The sequence below is a fragment of the Chionomys nivalis genome, chromosome 2, assembly GCF_950005125.1.
Source record: "Chionomys nivalis chromosome 2, mChiNiv1.1, whole genome shotgun sequence".
Classification (NCBI taxonomy): domain Eukaryota; kingdom Metazoa; phylum Chordata; class Mammalia; order Rodentia; family Cricetidae; genus Chionomys; species Chionomys nivalis.
In genome coordinates, this window is record NC_080087.1 from 64,578,214 (window position 1) to 64,600,384 (window position 22,171).

The 22,171-nt window shown below is 35.7% G+C and overlaps 1 protein-coding gene across 2 annotated transcripts in view; it reads left to right on the forward strand.

The window, feature by feature from the left end:
* Ascc3 (activating signal cointegrator 1 complex subunit 3) overlaps window positions 1-22,171 on the forward strand; it is a 307,593-nt gene that overhangs the window by 47,443 nt on the left and 237,979 nt on the right. For both annotated transcript variants that reach the window (XM_057759249.1, XM_057759259.1), the window contains exons 5-8: window positions 10,543-10,663; window positions 17,189-17,393; window positions 18,075-18,216; window positions 18,828-18,953. In XM_057759249.1, coding sequence (XP_057615232.1) covers window positions 10,543-10,663; window positions 17,189-17,393; window positions 18,075-18,216; window positions 18,828-18,953 — 594 coding nt within the window. The remainder of the gene's footprint in view (window positions 1-10,542; window positions 10,664-17,188; window positions 17,394-18,074; window positions 18,217-18,827; window positions 18,954-22,171) is intronic.

Below are 22,171 nucleotides of genomic sequence, written 5' to 3' on the forward strand. Positions count from 1 at the left end.
CATGAGGAGATTGGCTTACCATATTCAGTCTGAGGATTCATGGAGACAGGATGTTGCCCACTTTGTTCTGAGGATTTGGTAGAGGTAAAAGGCCTCTCTAGTGGGTGGCTCTTACTTCTCTGTTCTTTCAGCATGTACCCTGATATATAACTCCTGGTTTTTATTATTAAGACCAATTAGAATTCTCACTGCAGTATTTATTATATCTTCACTAAATCTCAGATCCTGCAGTTTAGTCTTTCATTGGTAGCTGCATTCTTCTGTTAATAAAACTTCTTTGATAGATTTCTCTGTGTACTCATAGCTAACCTCTCCCTCTTTCCTTTTTAATTTGGTGACTCCGGAACTCGAGCAGTGATCCAGACAACTATCCCTTTGCAAACAGTAGTCAGTGACAAGTTAGTTTGAATAGTGCAGATTTTGAATGAGGAGTGCACCTGTTCTTGGAGTGGATGGATGTGCCAGGTGTTACGGAAAACATAATTTTGAGTTGTTGTTAAATCTGATAGCAGCTTATCCCAAAACTCTGCTAAGATTCTGTGGGAGTTACAAAAGCCTGGTATTCAGAACAGAATAGTTTTTTGTTTGTCTTGTCAATCACTGGAACTTTAGAGTGTTATTAAGATGTGATTGACTCTGTACCATTATTCCATGTTCTTGCATTAGAAATTAGTTTCCTAGTACACTAGTGGTTTCCTAAAATGGTTTTTGTCTAAAAAATTTCTTACTAAAATTTGCCATGTGTGATCAACACAGTTTGGATTGAGTAACTGAGTGACTAAGAATATGTAAGGATAGCTCTGGTAGGGTTAAATAGAAGAAATGAGCTCATGTTAAAATTCCACAGAATTTAAGACTTGAGAGAATTTAAAGAGTATACCATACTGTATATAGAGTGTTTCCTGTTATAGTTCGCGTGTATGTGTGTGTATGTATGTGTGTATGTGTGTGTTGTATTGGAGGTTATGATATAGTTGTGCATTGTGTTATCCCTTCCCTCTACCCACTCTCCTCTTTGTGTATAAAGTTCTTTAATACTGTCCTTGATCTTTGAGGCATGGCTGTGTCTAGCAATAATCCAAAATAATTATTTAAACATTTTATAAAAATGTTATGAATATAGAGATTATATAAGGAGGGAATGAGTAAAATGGGAAACTATATTATATCAATTGACATTCACTGTATTCATATATTGAAATATGGTGACCCCCCATTAAGTTGTACAAAGAATAATATGAAAAATTAAATTCTCATACAAAGAATTTTTCAACCTTAAGCAATATTTAAATTATTCTCAGAATTTGAAGGAATTGTGGCCTATAAACACAATTTTTCATATATTTAAAGTGTATAAATCATGAGTTCTCATATATGCACAGATTCATGCAATTATAACATTTGTTTTCCTACTTTTAAGCCATCTAAAAAGAAATCTGAGACCTTTGTCCTTTTACATTTCACTTCCAACATCTTTAACTTTTAATTATGCACTAATCAATTTGTCTCCTAGAAATTTTCCTATTTTGGACATTTCACATAAAAGGAATCATGCAGTACAATTTGAGTGATTTCTTATGCTTAACAGAATGTCTTCAAAGTTTCTGCTGTGTGCTACTTCAGTGCTTTTACAACTATTCTATTTTGTTTGTGTGTGTGCGTACGCACATGCATACCACCTTTTGTTTATCCATTCATCATTTGATAAACTTTTGTGTGATCTTTACTTTCTGACTATGCAGAGTAACAGCATTTATGTACATATTTTCTTTGTATTTTAATTTACTTTTCTTGTATATATACAAAGTGTAATTGTAAAGTCCTAAAGTATTTTTAAGCCTTCTTTTCTAAGGAACCAGCAAATTGTTTCCACAGTGGCTGCACAACATATGAAGATTTCAGATTTTCCACGTACTTAACAATACTTGGAGTTTTCACTTTTTAGCCTTTCTGTTTGGTGTCAAGTGGTAGGCCATTATTATTTGATTTGTGTTTTCCTCAGGCTGTGTCATATTAGGTGTCATCATGCTTAGTAGATATTGGCATGTATTTCATAGAGAAACTTAAATGCTTCGTGTTTTTGTTTTACTACTCTGCATTATGCTTTCTTTATATGTTGTGGACAAAAGTATCTTGTCAGTTGTGTATTTTGAAATATTGTTTTCATTATATTCCATGTCTTTTTACTATCTTGAATGTTTTCTTAGAAGCATGGACTTGCCTTATTTATTTTCAATGTAGTATTTAAGCATCCTTTCTCTGAAGATTATTTATGTTTTCTTTTAAGAGTTTTATAGTTTTAGATTTGAAGACAATTAGTCCATTGATTCATTTTGAGTTAGTTTTTGTTTGCAGTTTGGGCTCCTTCCTGACCTTCCCCTTCTCTCTCCTTTCTGCTCTTCTCTTCCCTCTTTTCTCTGGTTATTTTGTTGTTGCTTATGGAAAGACTTTTTTTTCTCTTGCCTTGACACTCTTTAGAAATCAATTCATGAAGGCATTTTATTGTCGTTGTTTTGTCTTCTTTGTTTGTTCTGTACTCTGAGTTCTGTTCGACATTATCTTTATCCTTGTGCCAGTGTGGCATACTTTTGGTTTTGATTACTTTGTTGTGAGTCTAGAAATAGGGACCTAAACTATTCTTATCACCATCCTCTCATGATTGTTTTCACTATTCTGGGTTTCTTCCAAATTCATATGAATTTGAGTCTGCTCTCTATTTTCTAAAAGGAAGCCATCAGGGATTTTAGGAGAGATTGTATTGAAATTAAGGACGAATATTGGTTGTATTAAAATCTTAATATTATATATTCTGGTTCATAGATGTTGATTTGTAAATTTATTTAGGATTTTAGGTTGTATTTTATAGTTTCAGTGGGAAAGTCTTAGTTTTCCTTTTTAAGAAAATTTATTCCTAAGTAAATTTTGATGACATTGTAGAAGGAATTGCTTCCTCAATATCTTTTTTAGCTTTCAGCTTCAGTACAGGATACAGTACAGTTGAATTTTATATATGATCTTTCCTTGTGAAATTTTGAAGACAGTGTAGTTCCCACAGTATTTCTCTAGGCAAGACTGTGTCCTCTGTGAATAAAACAGTTTTGTTTCTTCTCTTTCTATCTAGATGTCCTCTGTATCTTTTTCTTGCCTAAATGCCCTGGCTAGAACTTCCCCTACAGTATTGAATAGAAGTGGTGAGTTGAGACTTTCTTGTCTTATTTCTGCTCTTCATGTCTAAGCTCTTATTTCACTGTTATAAAATGATACTATAGTTAGCTGTGAGTTTTCTTAGCTTACCTTTATGAAGCTGTAGAACTCACTTTATTATAGTTGCTGGAGTATTTTTTATTTACAAAAGAATAAAATTGTCTTTTTCTCTTCTGTTTAACTAATTGCACAGTTTGTTTTAATTTCATTGATAAGGTATCATATTGGTTGGTATTTTTATGTTGAGTCAGCCCTGTATTGCTGGTATTGATTTCAGTCCATCATGATGTCTATCATCTGTTATCTGTCTATTGATTTAATCTAAGTTGAAACATTTGAATATGTTATTGGGTTTATTTTGAAAGTATTGCATAGATATTCTGTTCCTGTATTTCTAAGTCATTGACCTATAGTTTTCTTGTTAAACATTTGGTTTTTGGTATTACTAGTATTGGCTTTGAAAAAATCAGCTTAGAAATGTTTTTGTGTTTGTATTTTGTACATTTGTTAAGAACTGGTGTTAACCTTTTTAAAAGATTTAGTAGAAGTCATGAGTAGAATTTAATTTCTTCATATATTGGTTTACTACCATAGAATTCTGAACCTGGACTTTGTGTTGACTGGTTTGGTCACTAATCATCCTTTCCTTTGGTACAAGTCTATATAGATTATCAGTAAGATTTTGAGTTAGTTTTTGGACATTATATCTTTGTTAAATTGGGGGCCCTCTCTGTATGCTGCGATTACCATTAATGAATAAAGAAACTGCTTTGGCAGAACTTAGGTTGAAAGGGAAAACTAAGCTGAATGCTGGGAGAAAGAAGGGCAGAGTCAGAGAGAGAAGCCATGGAGCCACCCCGGAGATAGATGTGGTGAAACTTTGCTGGTAGGCCATGACTTCGTGGTGATGCACAGATTAATAGAAATGGGTTAAATTAATATGTAAGAGTTAGCCAGTAACAAGCTAGAGCTAATGAGCCAATGCAGTGTTTTAATTAATACAGTTTCTGTGGGATTATTTCAGGGCTATGTGGCTGGGAACCAACAATCGGCGCCCTCCTCCAACACTTTGTCATATAAAATATATTTTAGTCATTTTCCTCCTTTGTTAAATCTACCTAAAGTTTTAAAGTGTCTTGGTTTTCTCGATTCTCTCTATTGCTTTGCTGTGCTCTAGTTCATTTTTGTTCAGTGCTTTTATTTTCTTTTTCTGGTGTCTTAAGGTTGAAAATGAAATTCTTGACTTGGGTGCTTTTAAAAGGGAATGTATGGCCATAAATTTCCTTTTAAGTCCTGTTTTAACTACATTAAATAAAATTTGCTATGCATTTACTCTTTGACTTTTTCAATCCTGTGTACTTGATAATACCTACCTCCAGGTATCTTACTTGTATTTGCATTCTGAAGTGTATGTTTATATTTTCATAACTTTTTTGACCAATTGCTTATTACTGTTTATCACACATTTGAAAATTCTTTAGATTTTGTTTTATAGAGTTCTAGTTTTATTTAATTATGTTTACTGAACATAGTTTGGATTATTTCTCTTTGAAATACCTTGTGGCTTATGTTGGAACTTGTCATATGACCTGTCATGGGAAACATTTAATTCATATTTGAAAAGAAAGTATGTTCTGCTCTTGTCATATGATGTGTTAGATAGAACCCTGTTAGACTTAGTTGGTTTGTAGTGTTGACCAAATAGCTGTTTTCTTATTAATATTCTGCTTTGGCTAAAAACGGCACCATTGTGGAACATGTAGCACTATAATTAGACTACTGATGTTTATCCTACCTGTTACTGAGCATATCACTGAACATAAGTAAGAATTATACCTTTAATATGTACTTGGAATGTCTCCTCCTCCTCTTCTTTTTTAATATAACTGAGAAAGGGCTTGTTGTAAAAAGATCACCCTGACTACTGACTTGATGCAGATATATTTGCTAACTATTGCTAATCACTTATGTAGTAGGTACTATTGCAAACATTTTAATCAATTGGTTGTGGAAAAACTTCTGGGTGTTTGATTACTTGTATGACAGTGAATGCACTGTCAGGAACAATATACTGCAGTTTGAGTATGGGTTGTGTCTCCAGAAGTTCAAGTGGTAACAGTTGTGTCACCAGGACAATGCTGTTGTGAGATAAAAACTATGGGAGGTCTGTAGGTATACATACCCTTAAAGGAGAGTATGGGAACCCATACATGTCTCACTGTCTGTCTCAGTGATCTGCATCATGGTGACAGTGTCTTGTCCTATGGAATCCTTTTGTAATGTACTACTTTTATTGGATGCCAAAATCATAGTGCTACTAGAATTGTGAGACAAAACAAATTCTTTCCCTTCTTAAGTTAGTAGCCCTAGATTTTGTGTAAAGTAATATGATACTTGTGCTCGCAGGTGCCATTTAGACTGGAGTGTGTGGGGTCATTGAGTCCTCAGCTATACAGTGTGAAGTCCCTGTGGTCACCTGCATGGCTGTATACCTGAAAACTCAGTAAATATGTTTGTTGGAGGGGAGAGCAGAATACATGAATGGCCTTCCCTGATCCATAAATGAAATCTAGGAAATTAGAAACAAGAAAAGCAACAGAGATGCGATCAGAGATATCTCAAAAGCTGTGGATAGTTTCACGGTTAGTACTCAGAGGAAAAATCAGTCGCTTTGGAAAGAAAAGCATCAGTTCCTAGATTCATGTAATATGTAATGATTAAGAAACTCTTTTCTCATGAGAGGACATTAGAAGTTGAAGCTTTTAATATTTTGTTCAAAAGCAAATTAATAGATATTAAAAGCATATCTTATAAGAAGGCATTCTTATCTCTTCTTCGAAAGTTGGTTATGATCATAGAAGCAGTCTTCATGGTATTCATGAATAGCTTCCACTAAGGTGGATACTTACTATTCTTAATACAAAGTAAGCATTTCACATATATTTTGGAAAGTGTTTTTTTATTTTCTTGGTACATTCCCAATAAAGCTAGACTATTTTCTGTGTGAATGTATTTTTGATTTTAGTGCCCAGTGTTTCTTATACATTTATGCAGTTGCTATTTCTTTATAGACCTCTAAAGAAATATTGGAATGCTTAGTAAGTTCTTGGTATTTTACAGGGTGCTTCTTACTAGTTGCTTATTGTAACATGACACAAACATGGATCCTTTGTTAATTTTTTTAAAATTTATTTTACATTCCTACTCCCCCTACTTGCCTCTTCTTCCCCCATCCACTCCTCCATTTCTATTCAGAAAAGGACAAGCCTCCCATGGACATTTGTAGGAGAAGGGCCCACTTGTTTGTCCTGGCTGCCTGGTTAGCTTAGCCCCAAAATAACCACACAGCAACTGTATTAATTAAATCACAGCTTGGCCCTTTAGCTCTAGTTTCTTATTGGTTAATTCTTACATCTTAATTTAACCCATTTCTATTAATCTGTGTATTGCCATGTGGCGTTAGCTTGCATCTGTCTCAGGCGGATCTATGGCGTCCCTTTGACTCTTTCCTTCTCCCAGCATTCAGTTCTGTCTTCCCCGCTTACCTAAGTTCTGCCCTATCAACAGGCCAAGGCAGTTTCTTTATTCATTAGCCAATGAATGCAACACATGGACAAAAGGACCTTCTACACCAGATATTGACAATATCAAGTTGTAGTAAGACTAAGCACTTTCCCTTGTATTAAGACTGGAAAAGGCAACCTAGTGAGGAGTAGATTCCCAAAAGGCCCCCAAAGAGTCAGAGACAGTCCCCGCTCCTACTGTTAGGAGTCCCACAAGAATAAGCTACATAACTGTCACATTATGCAGAGGGCTGAGGTCAGTTCCATGTAGGCTCCAAGTCTCTGTGAGCCCCTATGAGTCTAGGTTAGTTGTTTCTCTGCGTTTTCTTATGATTTCCTTGACCCCTCTAGCTCCTACAATCTTTTCTTCCCCTTTTCTGCAGGATTCTCCAAGTCTGCCCAATGTTGGCAGTGGATTTTTGTATCTCTTTCCACTAGTTGCTGGATGAAGTCTCTCTGATGACTATTGAGCTAGGCGCCTATCTATGAGAATAGCAGAATATCGTTAGGCATCATTACATTGACATTTTTCCCAGGCTATTTGGTTTTATCGTAGATCTCTGGGCCATCAGCTTCAGTGTCAGGGGTGCATTCACTCTCCTGTCATGGGTCACAGGCTGGGTCAGTCATTGGTTGGCTCCTCTCTGTTTCGATCTGCACTCCACTTTTTAAATTGAACTATTTTTTATGTCAATATTCTTGACTTTTTTATTTATTTTGGAGATCAACCCTCTGCCACATGTGGGAATGGTGAAGATCTTTTCCCATTCTGGAGACTGCTGTGTCCTTTGCCTTACAAAGAAGTTTTTAGTTTCATGAGGTCCTATTTCTTAACTGTCAATCTTCATATTTATGCTATTGGTGGTTTAGTAAGGAAGCTCTATTCTGTGCCAATAATGTATTCAAGGCTCTTGCAACTTTCTGTTCTGTGAGGATTGGTGTATCAGGATTTATTTTGAGGTCTTTTATTCACTTGGACTTGAGTTTTATACAGGGTGATAGATATGGATCTATTTGCATTCTTCTACATGCTGACATTCAGTTAGATCAATACCATTTTTTGAAAGTGCTTTCTTTCTTCCATTGTATAATTTTGGCTTCTTTGTTGAGAATTAGATGTCCATAAGTGTGTGGATTTACCTCTGACTCTTCGATTTGATTCCATTGATCCAAGTGTCTGCTTTTATGCCAGTAACATGGTCTTTTTATTACTATAGCTCTGTAGTAGAGCTTGAAATCTAGGATGGTGATACTTCTGCAAGTTCTTTTATTGTATAGGATGGTTTTAGCTATCCTGAGTTTTTGATTTTTCCTTGAAGTTGAATATTGTTCTTTCAAGCTCTGTAAAAAATTGTGTTGGTGTTTTAATGGGGGATGCTTTGAATCCGTAAATTGCTTTCGGAAAGATGGTACCATTTTACAATATTTTCTTTCCAATTCATGAGTCTGGGAGATCTATCTATCTTCTGATATCCTATGAAATTTTTGTTTTCAGAGATTTGAAGTTAATGCCATATAGGTTCTTCGCTTGCTTGGTTAGAATAATACAAAATATTTTATATTATTTTAGCTATTGTGAGGGATGTTGGTTCTCTAATTTTTTTTCTCAGCCCTTTTATTGTTTGTATATAGGAGGGCTACTTTTTTTTCAGTTAATCATATATTCAGTCACTTCACTAAAGGTGTTTATCTGCTGTAGGAGTTTCCTGGTTGAATTTTTTTTTTGGGTTGCTTATGTATACTATCATTTGACCTGGTAATAACTTCTTCCTTTCTAATTTGTATTCCCTTTTAATCTCTTTTGGTTGCCTTATTGTTCTAGCTAGACAGCCTTGTCTTGTTCCTGAAGATCAGAAAAACAAAACAGCCAAGCCACTAGAGAGCTCTTACCTCTATGAAACCTTCAGATTGAAAGAGCTAGTTCCTATCTCATCTTGGTTTATATTTCTCTTTAATGTTGGTATTAAAGCTGTGCACCACCACCACCTAACCTCTATGTCTAACTAGTGTAGCTGCTGAGATTAAAAGTGTATGCAACTTCTGCCTGGCCTGTATGACTGACCATTGTGGCTGTTTTGTGTTCTGATCTTCAGGCAAACTTTATTTATTAAAATACAAATTAAATATCATTCCTGGAAGTGGTGAAAAAGAGAGTTGGGACTGTTAGAGTTATATTGGACTGGCAAGGGCAGGTTTGGGGGCAATGTTAACTGGGTTCAGGGTGCTAGCCTGATCTCTGGGAGAAGCAGATATGGGACCTGGAATCAGGTGGCAGGAATCCTGTGTGATTATTTATTTGTATGTTTGTTTATTGCAGCTCAACTGCCTCCTTCTTCTAATTCTCTGTATCCCATTAATTTTTCCTTGGTCATTTGTCTGTTTTCAGCTCTTTATATGTCAGTATTTCTTTCAGTTACTTAGAATTATTGTGAGGATTTAGTTATATTTCTTATTCTTGCATGCCAACCATTTTCAGGATGTCCAGATAGCCCATAAAGTTTTAAAAGTCCTAGCAGCTGTCATTATCAACAACAAAAAACCCTGATTTATTTTCTGTCCAGGGGACCTTGCTATGTAATCCAGGCTCTCCTGAAATCAGTGATCACTTCTTAGTTCTGTGTTTTAGACATAACCCTACCTGATACTGCTAGTTGGACAGTGTATCTCTGTCTGTGCATATCACAATAGTTTTCTGTAAAATACTCCAATTGTGTTCATATTCAAAGAGTTATCACTTCAAAGTTTGCTTTTCTATTATCTGTATAACCTTGGATATACAGATGTAAATTTCCTAAGTTTAGGTTTTATAAAATCAAGTAATGTTAGTACTTGAATTTGAAATGTTTGTTAGGCCAGATCTTGTAGATCTGCTAATCATAGTTTTGACATATAATAAATGTTTGTATACTGTTGATACCTTTAGATTTGATAAGACAGGATCATTCTTCATAATTCATATTGTTTTATTTTCCTTTTGCTTATATAACTTCATTAAACAGCAAAAATACTATATTTAATAAATCATATATACTCAGCATACGTTTTTGTCTTATGATTTTATATATGGATTCTATAATAACAGAATTTGATTAATGTAACTTCCTAACATGGGAGTGTAGAGTGTAACATTTGGAAAAAGAAATAGTGTATGTATGTCATGTCAGCTCATACTTGAGGAAGCCTGAATCCTTTCTAGAAGAGTCATGCTATACATTGAGCTAGTTGAAGGCTCTGAACCCTAACATTTGTTTTTCTTCCATGTCTGAAACCAAATTGATTTTTGACAATTTCTGCATAGGCAAGTAATATTTGCATGAGAACTTTTCTGAACTGTGTTTCAGAGTACAGATTTGTTCGATAAATAACTGTAAAATTTGTTTACCAATCATAATTGATTGAAATGTTCTAACCTATTTGGGTAGCTAGTAATATACAGTCTATGTAAAAGCCAGAAAAATGTTGGAAAGTAAATTAAATTTTAGAATCTCATTGATTATACCAGAGAAAACTTAATAATAATAATTTATTCTGTGATGAAGTTACATATTCAAATTATAATTGTTTTTAAATACAGAATCATGATCTTTAAGTATGTAATAATAAGTAGTCTTTATACAGGTTCTGGACATTCTTTGCCATTGTAGATAGAGAATTTTCTTTTACAAGTTGATTTCTTTTTTAAATATTGTGTACTGCATCTGATTTGTTTGACCTCATCATTTTGTTGTAAGAGGTGTTAATGAGTAAAAGTTCATTTTGTTATTTTCTTTTAAAGCTTTTTGAATTGCTGGGACCTGAAGGACTCGATCTGATTGAGAAGCTTCTCCAGAACAGAATTACAATTGTAGATCGATTTCTTAATTCCTCAAATGATCATAAGTTTCAGGTTCTTCAAGGTAAGAGTTCAGTAGTAATTTCAGCTTATATTTAAACCTGTGTATGCACTAGTTACTAACTGGACTTAGTGAATTATTTGAAAAGCGTGAAGTTGGAATGGGGTATGTTGGAAGGCTATGGAGGAAGATGGAGGGGAGTAATGGGGCTAGATATGGTCATATTTCTTTATAGCTCTATAAAATTCAAAAATAATGTGTTTTAAAAATGATTTGTTGGCTAATAAACCTTTGAGAGAAAGCAGATCATAAAACATACATAAATGACACAAATAGGATATATTAGTGTTTGGACATAGCATTTTTGGGGGGGTATGGCTGGCATCTTAAGCAATATGGAAGAATTTTTTAAAAGCATGAATACATATATTATTTACTATGTGCCCAGTAGTATTATAGCTTGCTTCCAACTTTTTATTTTAAACATTTTCAAACCTGTTAAATTATAATACAGTAGATTCTTGAAATACTTGACATGTAGTTTTACCTCTCATTAGCATTTTGTTCCATTATTCGTTTTACACACACACACACACACACACACACACACACACGCACACACACACGAGAGGAAGGTGGGAAGGGAGAGAGAGAGAGAGAGGAGAGAGAAAAGACAACAAGAACACTGTTTAAGCCTTTTCCTTAACAAGCTTGAAGAAATTGTGTACCTCGAGGCAATGCCCTGTAATCTCTTATGAGTACAGGTAAGAACACTGACAGTCACCCTTACAACTGCTATGCTACTATCACACGTAAAAGTGGAACGCCATGTATTGTTTGTATTTAAACTTCCCCCAGATTAGGGACAGTTAGATAAAAAACAAAATAATAAAAGCTACCTGAGATATCTTGCCCATAGGGCTGCCAGACTCAGGTTTCAAATAGCAAAGTAAAAATGAAATTTCTTGAAACTTTTAATCAAATTTTCCTTGCCAGCCTTATTAACTGGGATTTAAAAAAAATACTAAGACTATATGGAATTATATACTTTTAATGTCCATTCATGTTGCCTGCGCTATGCTTACTTTCTATTTATGTCATTTCATTTTTTTTCGTGGTGATGGCACTAAAAAGGCCTGATGGAAACAGCCTTGATTTAAATCCAAAATTACTTATGAATCTTCTCTAATCCTTATAAATGTTCTTAGAAGGCTGGGATAGCATTACAATTGTTAGAAACTTGGTCCTCCCTGGGATCTTCTTCTCTGACATTCATAGGCTCCTCTCTTCCCTGCAGTAAATACAAAATCATGCATCTTAGAGATCACCTATTCACCATTAGCAGCAAAGAGTATTTAGGCAAAATTCTGTTACATTGCATTTTTTGCTATTTGCTTAAGCAGTAGGATTGCAGCAGCAGCAACAGAACCTGTTTACTGAAGTCTTTTTTTTTTTTCTTTTGCAATTCTCACTGTGAGTTTCCAATGACACAGGATTTAAGCTATGAAATCTCAAGTTCATCATCAGGTTATCATAATGGCCTAAGTTGGAATTGGGAAAACTGATTCTAAGGATAGTTAGATTTGATTCTATACTTGGATTCTAATTCACCCACTGTGGTGGTTTGAATGTATTTGGTCCCCATAAGTTCATAGGGAGTGGCACAATTAGGAGGTGTGGCTTTGTTGGAGGTGGGTTTAACCTTATTGGAGAAAATATGTCACTGTGGGGGCAGGCTTTGAGGTTTCTTAGACCCAGAAACCACCCCATGAGTCTTTCGCCTTGCTGTTGCCTCTGAGTCAAGATTTAGGAGTCTCAGCTCCTGCCTTATATCTGTCTGCCTGTAGGCTGACAAGGTCCCAGCCCTGAAGATAATGGACTGCAGCTCTGAAACTGTAAATGTTTTCTTTATAAGAGGTGCCATGGTCATGGTGTCTCTTCACAGCAAGAAAAACCTAAGATTACCCACAAAACATTCAGTTCCAGGCCAAATATATGAATGTGAAGTAAAACTGTGAACCTTCATTTTAACATTGATTTAAAGACCAATTTAAATGGTATTGAAAACTGTGAACTACTTAATTTAAATCTCGAAATTTAAACAATTACAAGGATTACATCAAAACCAACATTTTACAAATGCCCTTTTAAGTCTTTATAAGGGGTAATATTTTAAATAGTAAATGGTTAATTGAAACCCATAGCCAAGTAATACCTAATTTAGAGGAGGGATTTTTATTGCTATATGAGAACTACATTTAAGCTTGTAGGTGTTTTATATAAACCAGATACCACAGGTCTTAAAAATTTGTTACCTTTACTATTTCTTATAGAGAATAGAAGGCTTGTATCTATAATAAAAGTTCTACATAATTTCTGTCTCAGTCTAGTTCCATTTGAGAAAATTTATTTCTACTCTGGATGAAAATTTTGTTTTTTGCACTAAACTTAGTTCAGGCTTTATAAAACACTCCAGAAGCTTTTACTATGGACTATTTTTATAAAACTGCCACTGTTTCTAATGTAGAATTTTGTTTTAAAAGGAATAGATTTGCAAGAATTCTTCTGCAGTGTCTTAAGGGAAGTTAAGGAGGCATCTCCATAATTATAAGTCCACAAAGGTAGTGTTCAGATTCTCCAAAGCAGAAATTTTTAAGACTGTTTTATCTTTTATTATATCAAATCTGTGGACAAAGATTCCAAAATAGAGAAGGAGTTCAGTCACATTACCAGCTGCTCCGCCCATCCAGCTAGGGAATCAGCTCTCTGCTGCTGCACTATAACTTCATAACCTCCGTTCATCAAGGGCCAAGGGGAACCAAGATATAGCTCTGCCAATTCCCTCATTGTCCCAGAGGGAGCACATGACCCTTACCCTCAGTTCTTATCTCATCATGTACCCAGAGAAGACCATGCCCATAGGGGTAAGTCACCCCAATACCATTGACCTATAGGACCGAATTCTTATAACAGTTCTTCATGCTGGCCCTGAATATAAGATCTGCACTGATAAATTGTAGGCAGCGCCGTGTTGCACTGTGCAGCCTGAGTCTACCCAGAGTGACTGTAACTGTTTTGACATGTACATTCCCACAAAAAAAAAAAAAAAAAAAAAAAAAAAAACCCAAGGAACAGTGTATTTTAACCTTGTAAATCGTGTTTCATTTATGCCTTTTCAGTTCTTTCAAAATACTGGTAATGCTTCAATTTTGGAAACATTGATTTGAGTGGATAGAAGTAATTTAACCAACTGCCATTATATCTGGAACTAAGAAATGTACCTTTCAATAAAATTAATAAAATCCAAAATAAAAGATTATTAGAAACTTGGATATTTGAAATTTAGCAATTTGGTCTTTTATGAGACGCTCTGAGCTCTTCACATACATGGAAGAGCTAATTTCACACTCCCCTGACCACAGGGATTCTATTCACATACTGGAGGAAACCAGCAGGATTTAAGGACAGTTAAACCCTCTTTATTTGTAAACTGTTTTTTTCATAAGTAATAGTATTTTATACTTCAGTCCTGAAATTTATAAGTTCTGAAAAGTTTGTGTTATATTGGTTAGTATTTTAAATGTTACTACCAACATATACATGAATTATAGTTTCACAATTTTTAAAAGTTGTAGTGTGTCAAAGAGTAGTTAGTAATCCCAGTTATGATCATATTTTAGTCTCATTTTACATATATTGTTTTATAATGATAACATAGAAGCAATGTGCTTTTTAGTCAACACTAAATATTAATTTTTTTTTCAGTGCGGGAAATTGAACTTGGGGCTTCACACATGCTCAGCAAGAATTCTATCATTGAGCTCCTTTCCTAGTCCCAAAACTAAATTTAAATTGTTCTTAAGTGTATTTGAGATACACTTATGTATCTGGCCAGAAATGTTTTCTACTCTTCTCACATGCTTTTACTTTTATTCTTTATAGGATTGTTGTTCATGTTGCTTCTACTTATAACTAGCTATATTCTTGAGCATTTTCCTTATTTTAGCAGAAAACTTTATCTTGAATATTTTTAATTAACATAATTTTTTTTTTTTTTTTGGTTTTTTGAGACAGGGTTTCTCTGTGGTTTTGGAGTCTGTCCTGGAACTAGCTCTTGTAGACGAGGCTGGTCTCGAACTCACAGAGATCCGCCTGTCTCTGCCTCCCGTAACATAATTTTTATTGATTCTTGGGAGTTAATACATCATGCACCACAATCTCACTCATTTCTTAGTCCTTCCATGTCCATCCACCATCCTTGTAGCCTGCCCCCACCAAAGAAGATTTCAAAAGAAAAGAAAGAGAAAAAAAAACACTTCATGCCTCCATCTTTTTCTCCTCTCCATCACGTACTCATTTTTAGTGGCCTTGGGACCTGTAGCATGTCATGCAGTATATCCTTTTGCCTAAATAGCTTTCCTTGCAAATATTCATTGCAATGAGTTATTGTTCTCATTCAAGGCCTCTGGCTTCTGGTACACCATCAGTACTGGACCCTCACTGAAACTTCTCTCAGACAGCATGGCAACCATTCCTCAGGACGAGTTAGTTAGTCCCTTCACATTCTCCCACAGCTCACAGATGGCGTAGATGTTTGGGGGGGAGGGCAACTCCCAAGTCCTGGATGTGGACCTCGGTATAAAGTCATTAATTCAGTTAAACAGTATAACTTAAGAGGAAATCATCTTTATAATAATTCACAGGTAAAAATGCACAATAGAATGGGGATATCTCATGAGCTAATCACACTACATTAAAGGCAGTGGGGATCCCCCCACAGCCATTCACATTATGCCAGATACCAGGCAAAAATGGCAGTGGCAAACATGTAAAGGCACAGTAGTTGCAAGAGGCATTCTGGAGCCGAATCCCTTGGGGCCTCCTGTATCAGAGACTCACCTATCAGTGCCTTACATTCTGGTAAGCCAAACTCCTGCAGCTTACTTGCCACCTGCCGCTCCTCTGACGTGACCGTTGGGAACTCATCTTTGAAGACTATACGTGATTCTTTTCTAGCATAATATGGTTTTATGAAAACATAAATTTCTATTTTACTCTTGAGTAACATTATATGTGATAGTTGTTATTGCAGTTATTTATTTTGTTTCTGCTTGTCAGTCTTTACAGATAGCATAACTAAAAACAAAACAAAACACAAAAACCATACATTAAAATAAGAGGATGTCATTTTGCAGAAAATTTCACTTTTCTTTTAGTTCTCTGTACATGTGAAAGCTTTCACAATCTGGATTTTTTTGGCATTGAAAGTTAATTATAAATTTTATGCTATTGCGTAGAAAGTAAGGTGTATGAGACAAATAGAACAAAATTTTTGTTAGAGACATAAAATTTTAGTTTATTATAGGTCAAAGTCTTTCTTCTTTTATGCTTTTGAAACATACGTTTTAATGCTAATAAAGCCACATTTTAGATTATTTTATGTGATTGAGAATTAAAAAGGTTTACTCTAAGTTATGTAAGGGTGCAGTGTGAGAGAAGTTTTAAGATTTGACTAAGAATAAATTTGAACCACATTTTACTGTCTTGGTACTTTGTTTAATACCTTCCCTGTTCTAATTTGAATTTTTGCCATTTGATAAAATACGTTGTACCTGCACTCTGTTCAGAGTACAGATAAGTGTCATTTGGTATTGTCTTTCTAGCCTCGTTGTGCTGAGTTCTCAATATTGTAAATACTTATTGACGTTGACTCCTTTTTAGTGGAAGTTCTGTTAGTTCCTTTGGGACTGTAGGGACTCAGAAAGACTTTAAACACAAAAGGCATGGAGTGGTGGTGGCACGTACCTTTAAACCCAGTACTAGGGAAACAGAGACAAGTGGATTTCTGTGAGTTCAAGGCCAGCCTGGTCTACAATGCAGATGCAAGGGCAGCCAGGACTGTTAGAGAAACCCAGTCTCAAAAAACCAAACCAACCAACCAACCAAATAGATAAATAAATAGCCACAGAAGGCAATCCTGTTGGAAAAACATCCTGAATATTGAGGTGACTACACACAAACTTAACTCATACTTTATAAACAGTAAGCTTTGGTTGATCTAGTTCTCCTGTGTTTCTATAAGAAGGTGGACAGTAATGTTGTTTTGACCATTGTCTGTGGATATATCCTGAGCTGTGAAAAGTAGTAAATGTATGATAACCTAGAATTGCAAGGCTAATTACTTAGAGGAAAGTTGCATTTAAAATACAACATTATTATTTTATCACAGAAATGGTAAATTAATTAAAAATTGATAATTATATAGTTGAAATTATGAACAAAATATTATAAAATATGAAATTTAATTTTTGTCATTTTGATGTTATATGAAAAATTAAATGATCCCAGTATCCCTTACATAGTATTGAATCATTAAAAAGAAACTTTTGCTGATTTTTCTTAAGTTACTATGCAATACTATGTAGATACCATGTTTTTAACGTTTTAAAAATATGTAATTGAATAAATCAACTATAAAAAGTGAGTTGTTAGAGAATTGTTTTGTTATGTCTTTGTGGTGGAAAAATGCTTTTCATAAAGGTCATGTCTGAGATTTATAATTCATTATATTTTTTGATTACTTTACAGATAGTTGTAAAAAACTTTTAGGCGAGAATGCCAAGCCTAATTATGGATGTCAAGTCACTATTCAGTCTGAACAAGAAAAACAGTTAATGAAACTGTATCGCCGTGAAGAAAAAAGGATTTCCAGACTAAAAAAGACTGGAGAAGATGGGGAGGTTTCTGGGGAAGGACTTTTGTCCTTTGATCCTAAGGAACTCCGGATACACAGGTAGTAAAAGTCAGGTGCTGAAAACATGCAAGTGGTTTGATTTTACTTGTAATTTGTTCTTTAGTTTTTTAGTAATTTGGTGATTCTCTTACAACCTTGCTTTCTATGACAAAATAAAACGATCACTCTTTAATTAGAGCAAGTCTTGATTGAATTCATATAAGTGAAACATTTCATTTATAGAGGTGGGCTAGTCTAAGTTGCCCAGTATACACTTTTCAGTTAAGTTACATGAACGCTACATGGATGTAGTTTTACATGTTTTTGTTTTCAGTTTAATGATATGTTATTTCCTTGTTATTTAAAAGTTAAAAAATGAAAATGATTGATGTATTTGTTTAAATTTGCAGTTTTGAACCTGTGGGTCTCCATCTGTTGTCAACCCCTTGGCAAACCTCTATCTCTAAAACATTTACATTGCTATTCATAACAGTAGCAAAATTACAGTTGAAAAGTAGCAAGCCATCCTTACTAACCTCTTTTAAAAGTAGCAACTGGATACTTAAAACATATTTATTTCTCCTAAGACTTCTAGGTTGCTAATATCTTCCTTTGTAGTTCTCTCTTTTTAATGGAGTACCTAGAATAACTATCATAATGGATTCATTTAGGTGTATAATTTTATTTTTAAAGTAATGGTGTCAAATTTGACTTTTTATTTATTTACCTTTTTATTTATAGAGAACAGGCACTTCTGAATGCTAGAAGTGCTCCAATTCTGGGCAGGCAGAGAGACATGGAAGTTGAAAAAATCCATTATCCCCATGTTTATGATTCCCAGGCTAAGGCCCGAGAAACATCAGCATTCATTGCTGGTGCCAAGGTATGTCATTGTAATATAACCACTTTTGGAAACAGGTATTTTCTGAGGAAATGCCTGCATAGATTTTTCCTGTGTCCTTGACTGTATTACCGTTGGATACAGTATGCTAAATTATATGTTAAAATAATAGGAAAATGGAATATTGCAGTATATCTTTTAAGTTCCTGAAATATATTTAAATTTGTTTTGTATCTTAATAAATTTAAATATGGTCAGTATCTAGAACATATTCACTTTTTTGATTGTTTCAGTTTGTATTTATGAATTGTATCCATTGTATCATTGACTGGTTAAACTTAGACTGTTACATATTTTTCTGGTTATGAGAGTACATTTGTACTCAAGAATACTGTGTAGCTAGTGTGTTCTTTCAGTTCATCACCTTACTGTGCTCTGTGTATCATATGAGATACCCAATTCCTGAATGTTTGTAGGTGTAGTTCATGTTTATTTTTCTCTCATTTAGATTTATTTCCTTTATATTAGCTGGATTTATTTGTCAGTACTTTGTCATAAAGCCAGTAACATTTTGTCATCATCTCTAATTTAACTAAAATCTTACCAGAGCAGTTGTTTTTATTTTATTGGAATTTTATTTTTGATGCTTATAGATGATTTTACCAGAAGGAATTCAAAGAGAGAATACCAAGCTGTATGAAGAAGTACGGATCCCTTATAGTGAGCCAATGCCAGTTGGCATTGAGGAAAAGCCAGTTTATATCCAAGACTTAGATGAGGTAAGATGAGCTTTTGAGTATGGAAGTTATCATTGGCCAATGAATCTAGTTAAGAATGTAGATAGATAACTGGTTGCTTAAGAAGTAAGTTGTTGGAGTGTAAATGGTGAAAATGGATACATTCCTTTCTTCATACATCAAACACTTTCATATATGCCTTTGCATTACATTTGTTTATCTTTTGTTCATTTTGGTCACTACAGCTAAATTTTTGTGTGTATGTGTTCATGTGTGTGTATATGCACATTTGGGTACAAGTGCTTTCCTCACTTGCCCAAGCTAAACAATAGTTGTGTGCTTCTGTGCCATTTTATTTTAAATGTAGGTGCTGGGTATCCAAACTCATGCTTTTTTAGTAAGCATTTAGTATCTTAGCCATCTTCTCTGCCCTTCTGTTATGGAATATTATTTTAAACCATGTTACTTTTGTTTATGCTGTGAAACATTTGTTTAATGAGGTAAAGATGTGTTGCTTTTGCTTATGCTGCATTTATTTAACTCTGTGAAGTGGTGATTCTTTGCCTGTCTAAAATACCTGATGGTCTAATAAAATGGCCAATAGTGAGGCAGGAGAAAGGATAGGCAGGGCTGCCAGGCAGAGAGAATATATAAAGGAAAACTCTAGAAGAAGGAGCAAGATAGAACAAGAAGAGGAGGATGTTAGGGGCCAGCCACCCAGTCAGCCACAGAGTAAGAGTGAAAGTAACATATACAGAAGAGAAAGATAAAAATCCCAGAGGCAAAAAGTAGATGCTATAATTTAAGGAAAACTGCTTAGAAACAAGCCAAACTAAGGTCAGACATTTATAATTTATAATTAAGAATAAGCCTTTCTGTGTATGATTAATCTGGGAACTGGTTGTTAGGTTCCCCCAAAAGAGTAAAGAATTAAAAAAAAAATCAGCAGCACCCTTCAGCTGATTGTTTTTTTTTTATTCTTTTTTACTTAAAATTTCCAACTGCTCCCCGTTTCCCATTTCCCTCCCCCTGCTCCCACATATTGCCCCCTCCCCCCGCTCCCCTCCCCCTATCCCCACTCCACTTCTCCTCCCCCTAGTCCACTCCCCCTCCCTCTCGATACTGAAGAGCAGTCCAAATTCCCTGCTCTACAGGAAGACCAAGGTCCTCCCACTTCTATCTAGGTCCAGGAAGGTGAGCATCCAAACAGGCTACGCTCCCACAAAGCCAGTTCATGTATTAGGATCGAAACCTAGTGCCATTGTCCTTGGCTTCTCATCAGCCTTCATTGTCCGCCTTGTTCAGAGACTCCAGTTTCAACCCATGCTTATTCAGTCCCAGTCCAGCTGGCCTTGGAGAGCTCCCAATAGATGAGTTCCACTGTCACAGTGGGTGGGTGCACGCCTCGTGGTCCTGATTTCCTTGCTCATGTTCTCCCTCCTTCTGCTCCTCATTTGGACCTTAAGAGCTCAGACGGTTGATCCAAATTGGGTCTCTGTCTCTCTCTCGATCCATCGCCAGATGAAAGTTCCTGTGCCATTCTCCTTGGCCTCTCGTCAGCTCTCATTGTCCACCACAATCAGAGAGTCCGGTTTTATCCCATGTTTTTTTCAGTAGCAGTCCAGCTGGCCTTGGTGAGCTCCCAATAGATCGGCCCCCCTGTCTCAGTGGTTGGGTGCACCCCTCATGGTCCTGACTTCCTTGTTCATGTTCTCTCTCCTTCTGCTCCTCATTATAACCTTGGGAGCTCAGTCCGGTGCTCCAGTGTGGGTCTCTGTCTCTATCTCCATCCATCGCTAGATGAAGGTTCTATGGCGATATGCAAGATATTCATCAGTATGATTATAGGATAGGTTCATTTCAGGTTCCCTATCCTCAGGTGCCCCAATGAACTAACTGGGGACATTGCCCTGGGCTTCTGGTAGCCATTCCAGGTTCAAGTCTCTTGCCAACCCTTAGGTGGCTCCCTTAACTAAGGTATGAGTTTCCCTGCTCCCCCATCCAACCTTCCTTTACCCCTAATCACCCCGATTCCCCCAGTTCCCCTCATCCTCTCCTTCACACTTTTCTCTCCCCATCTCCCCTCATCCCCATCCCACCCCACCCCCCAAGATTCCCATTTTTTGCCCATCAATCTTGTCTATTTCCCATAGCTGGGAGGATATCTATATGTTTTTCCTTGGGTTTACCCTCTTGTTTAGCTTCTTTAGGATCACAAATTATAGACTCAGTGGCCCCTATCCATGGCTAGAAACCAATTATGAGTGAGTACATCCCATGATCTTCTTTTTGGGTCTGGGTTACCTCACTCAGGATCGTATTTTCTATTTCCATCCATTTGCATGCAAAATTCGAGAAGTCATTGTTTTTTACCGCAGAGTAGTACTCTAATGTATATATATTCCACACTTTCTTTATCCATTCTTCTATTGAAGGGCATCTAGGTTGCTTCCAGGTTCTGGCTATTACAAATAATGCTGCTATGAACATAGTTGGACAAATGCTTTTGTCATATGCTAGGGCATCTCTTGGGTATATTCCCAAGAGTGCTATTGCTGGGTCCAGGGGTAGGTTGATCCCAATTTTTCTGAGAAACCGCCACACTGATTTCCAAAGTGGTTGCACAAGTTTGCAGTCCCACCAACAATGGATGAGGGTACCCCTTTCTATACAATGGAAGAAAGAAAGCATCTTCAACAAATGGTGCTGGCACAATTGGATGTCAACCTGTAGAAGAATGAAAATAGACCCATATCTATCACCATGCACAAAACTCAAGTCCAAATGGATCAAAGACCTCAATATCAATCTGAACACACTGAACCTGATAGAAGAGAAAATGGGAAGTACCCTACAACATATGGGCACAGGAGATCGCTTCCTATGTATAACCCCAGCAGCACAGACATTAAGGGCAACATTGAATAAATGGGACCTCCTGAAACTGAGAAGCTTCTGTAAAGCAAAGGACACTGTCATTAAGACAAAAAGGCAGCCTACTGACTGGGAGAAGATCTTCACCAACCCCACTACAGACAAAGGTCTGATCTCCAAAATATATAAAGAACTCAAGAAACTAGACTTTAAAAGGATAATTAACCCAATTAAAAAATGGGGCACTGAACTGAACAGAGAATTCTCATCAAAAGAAGTTAAAATGGCCAAAAGATACTTAAGGTCATGCTCAACCTCCTTAGCGATCAGAGAAATGCAAATCAAAACAACTTTGAGATATCATCTTACACCTGTCAGAATGGCTA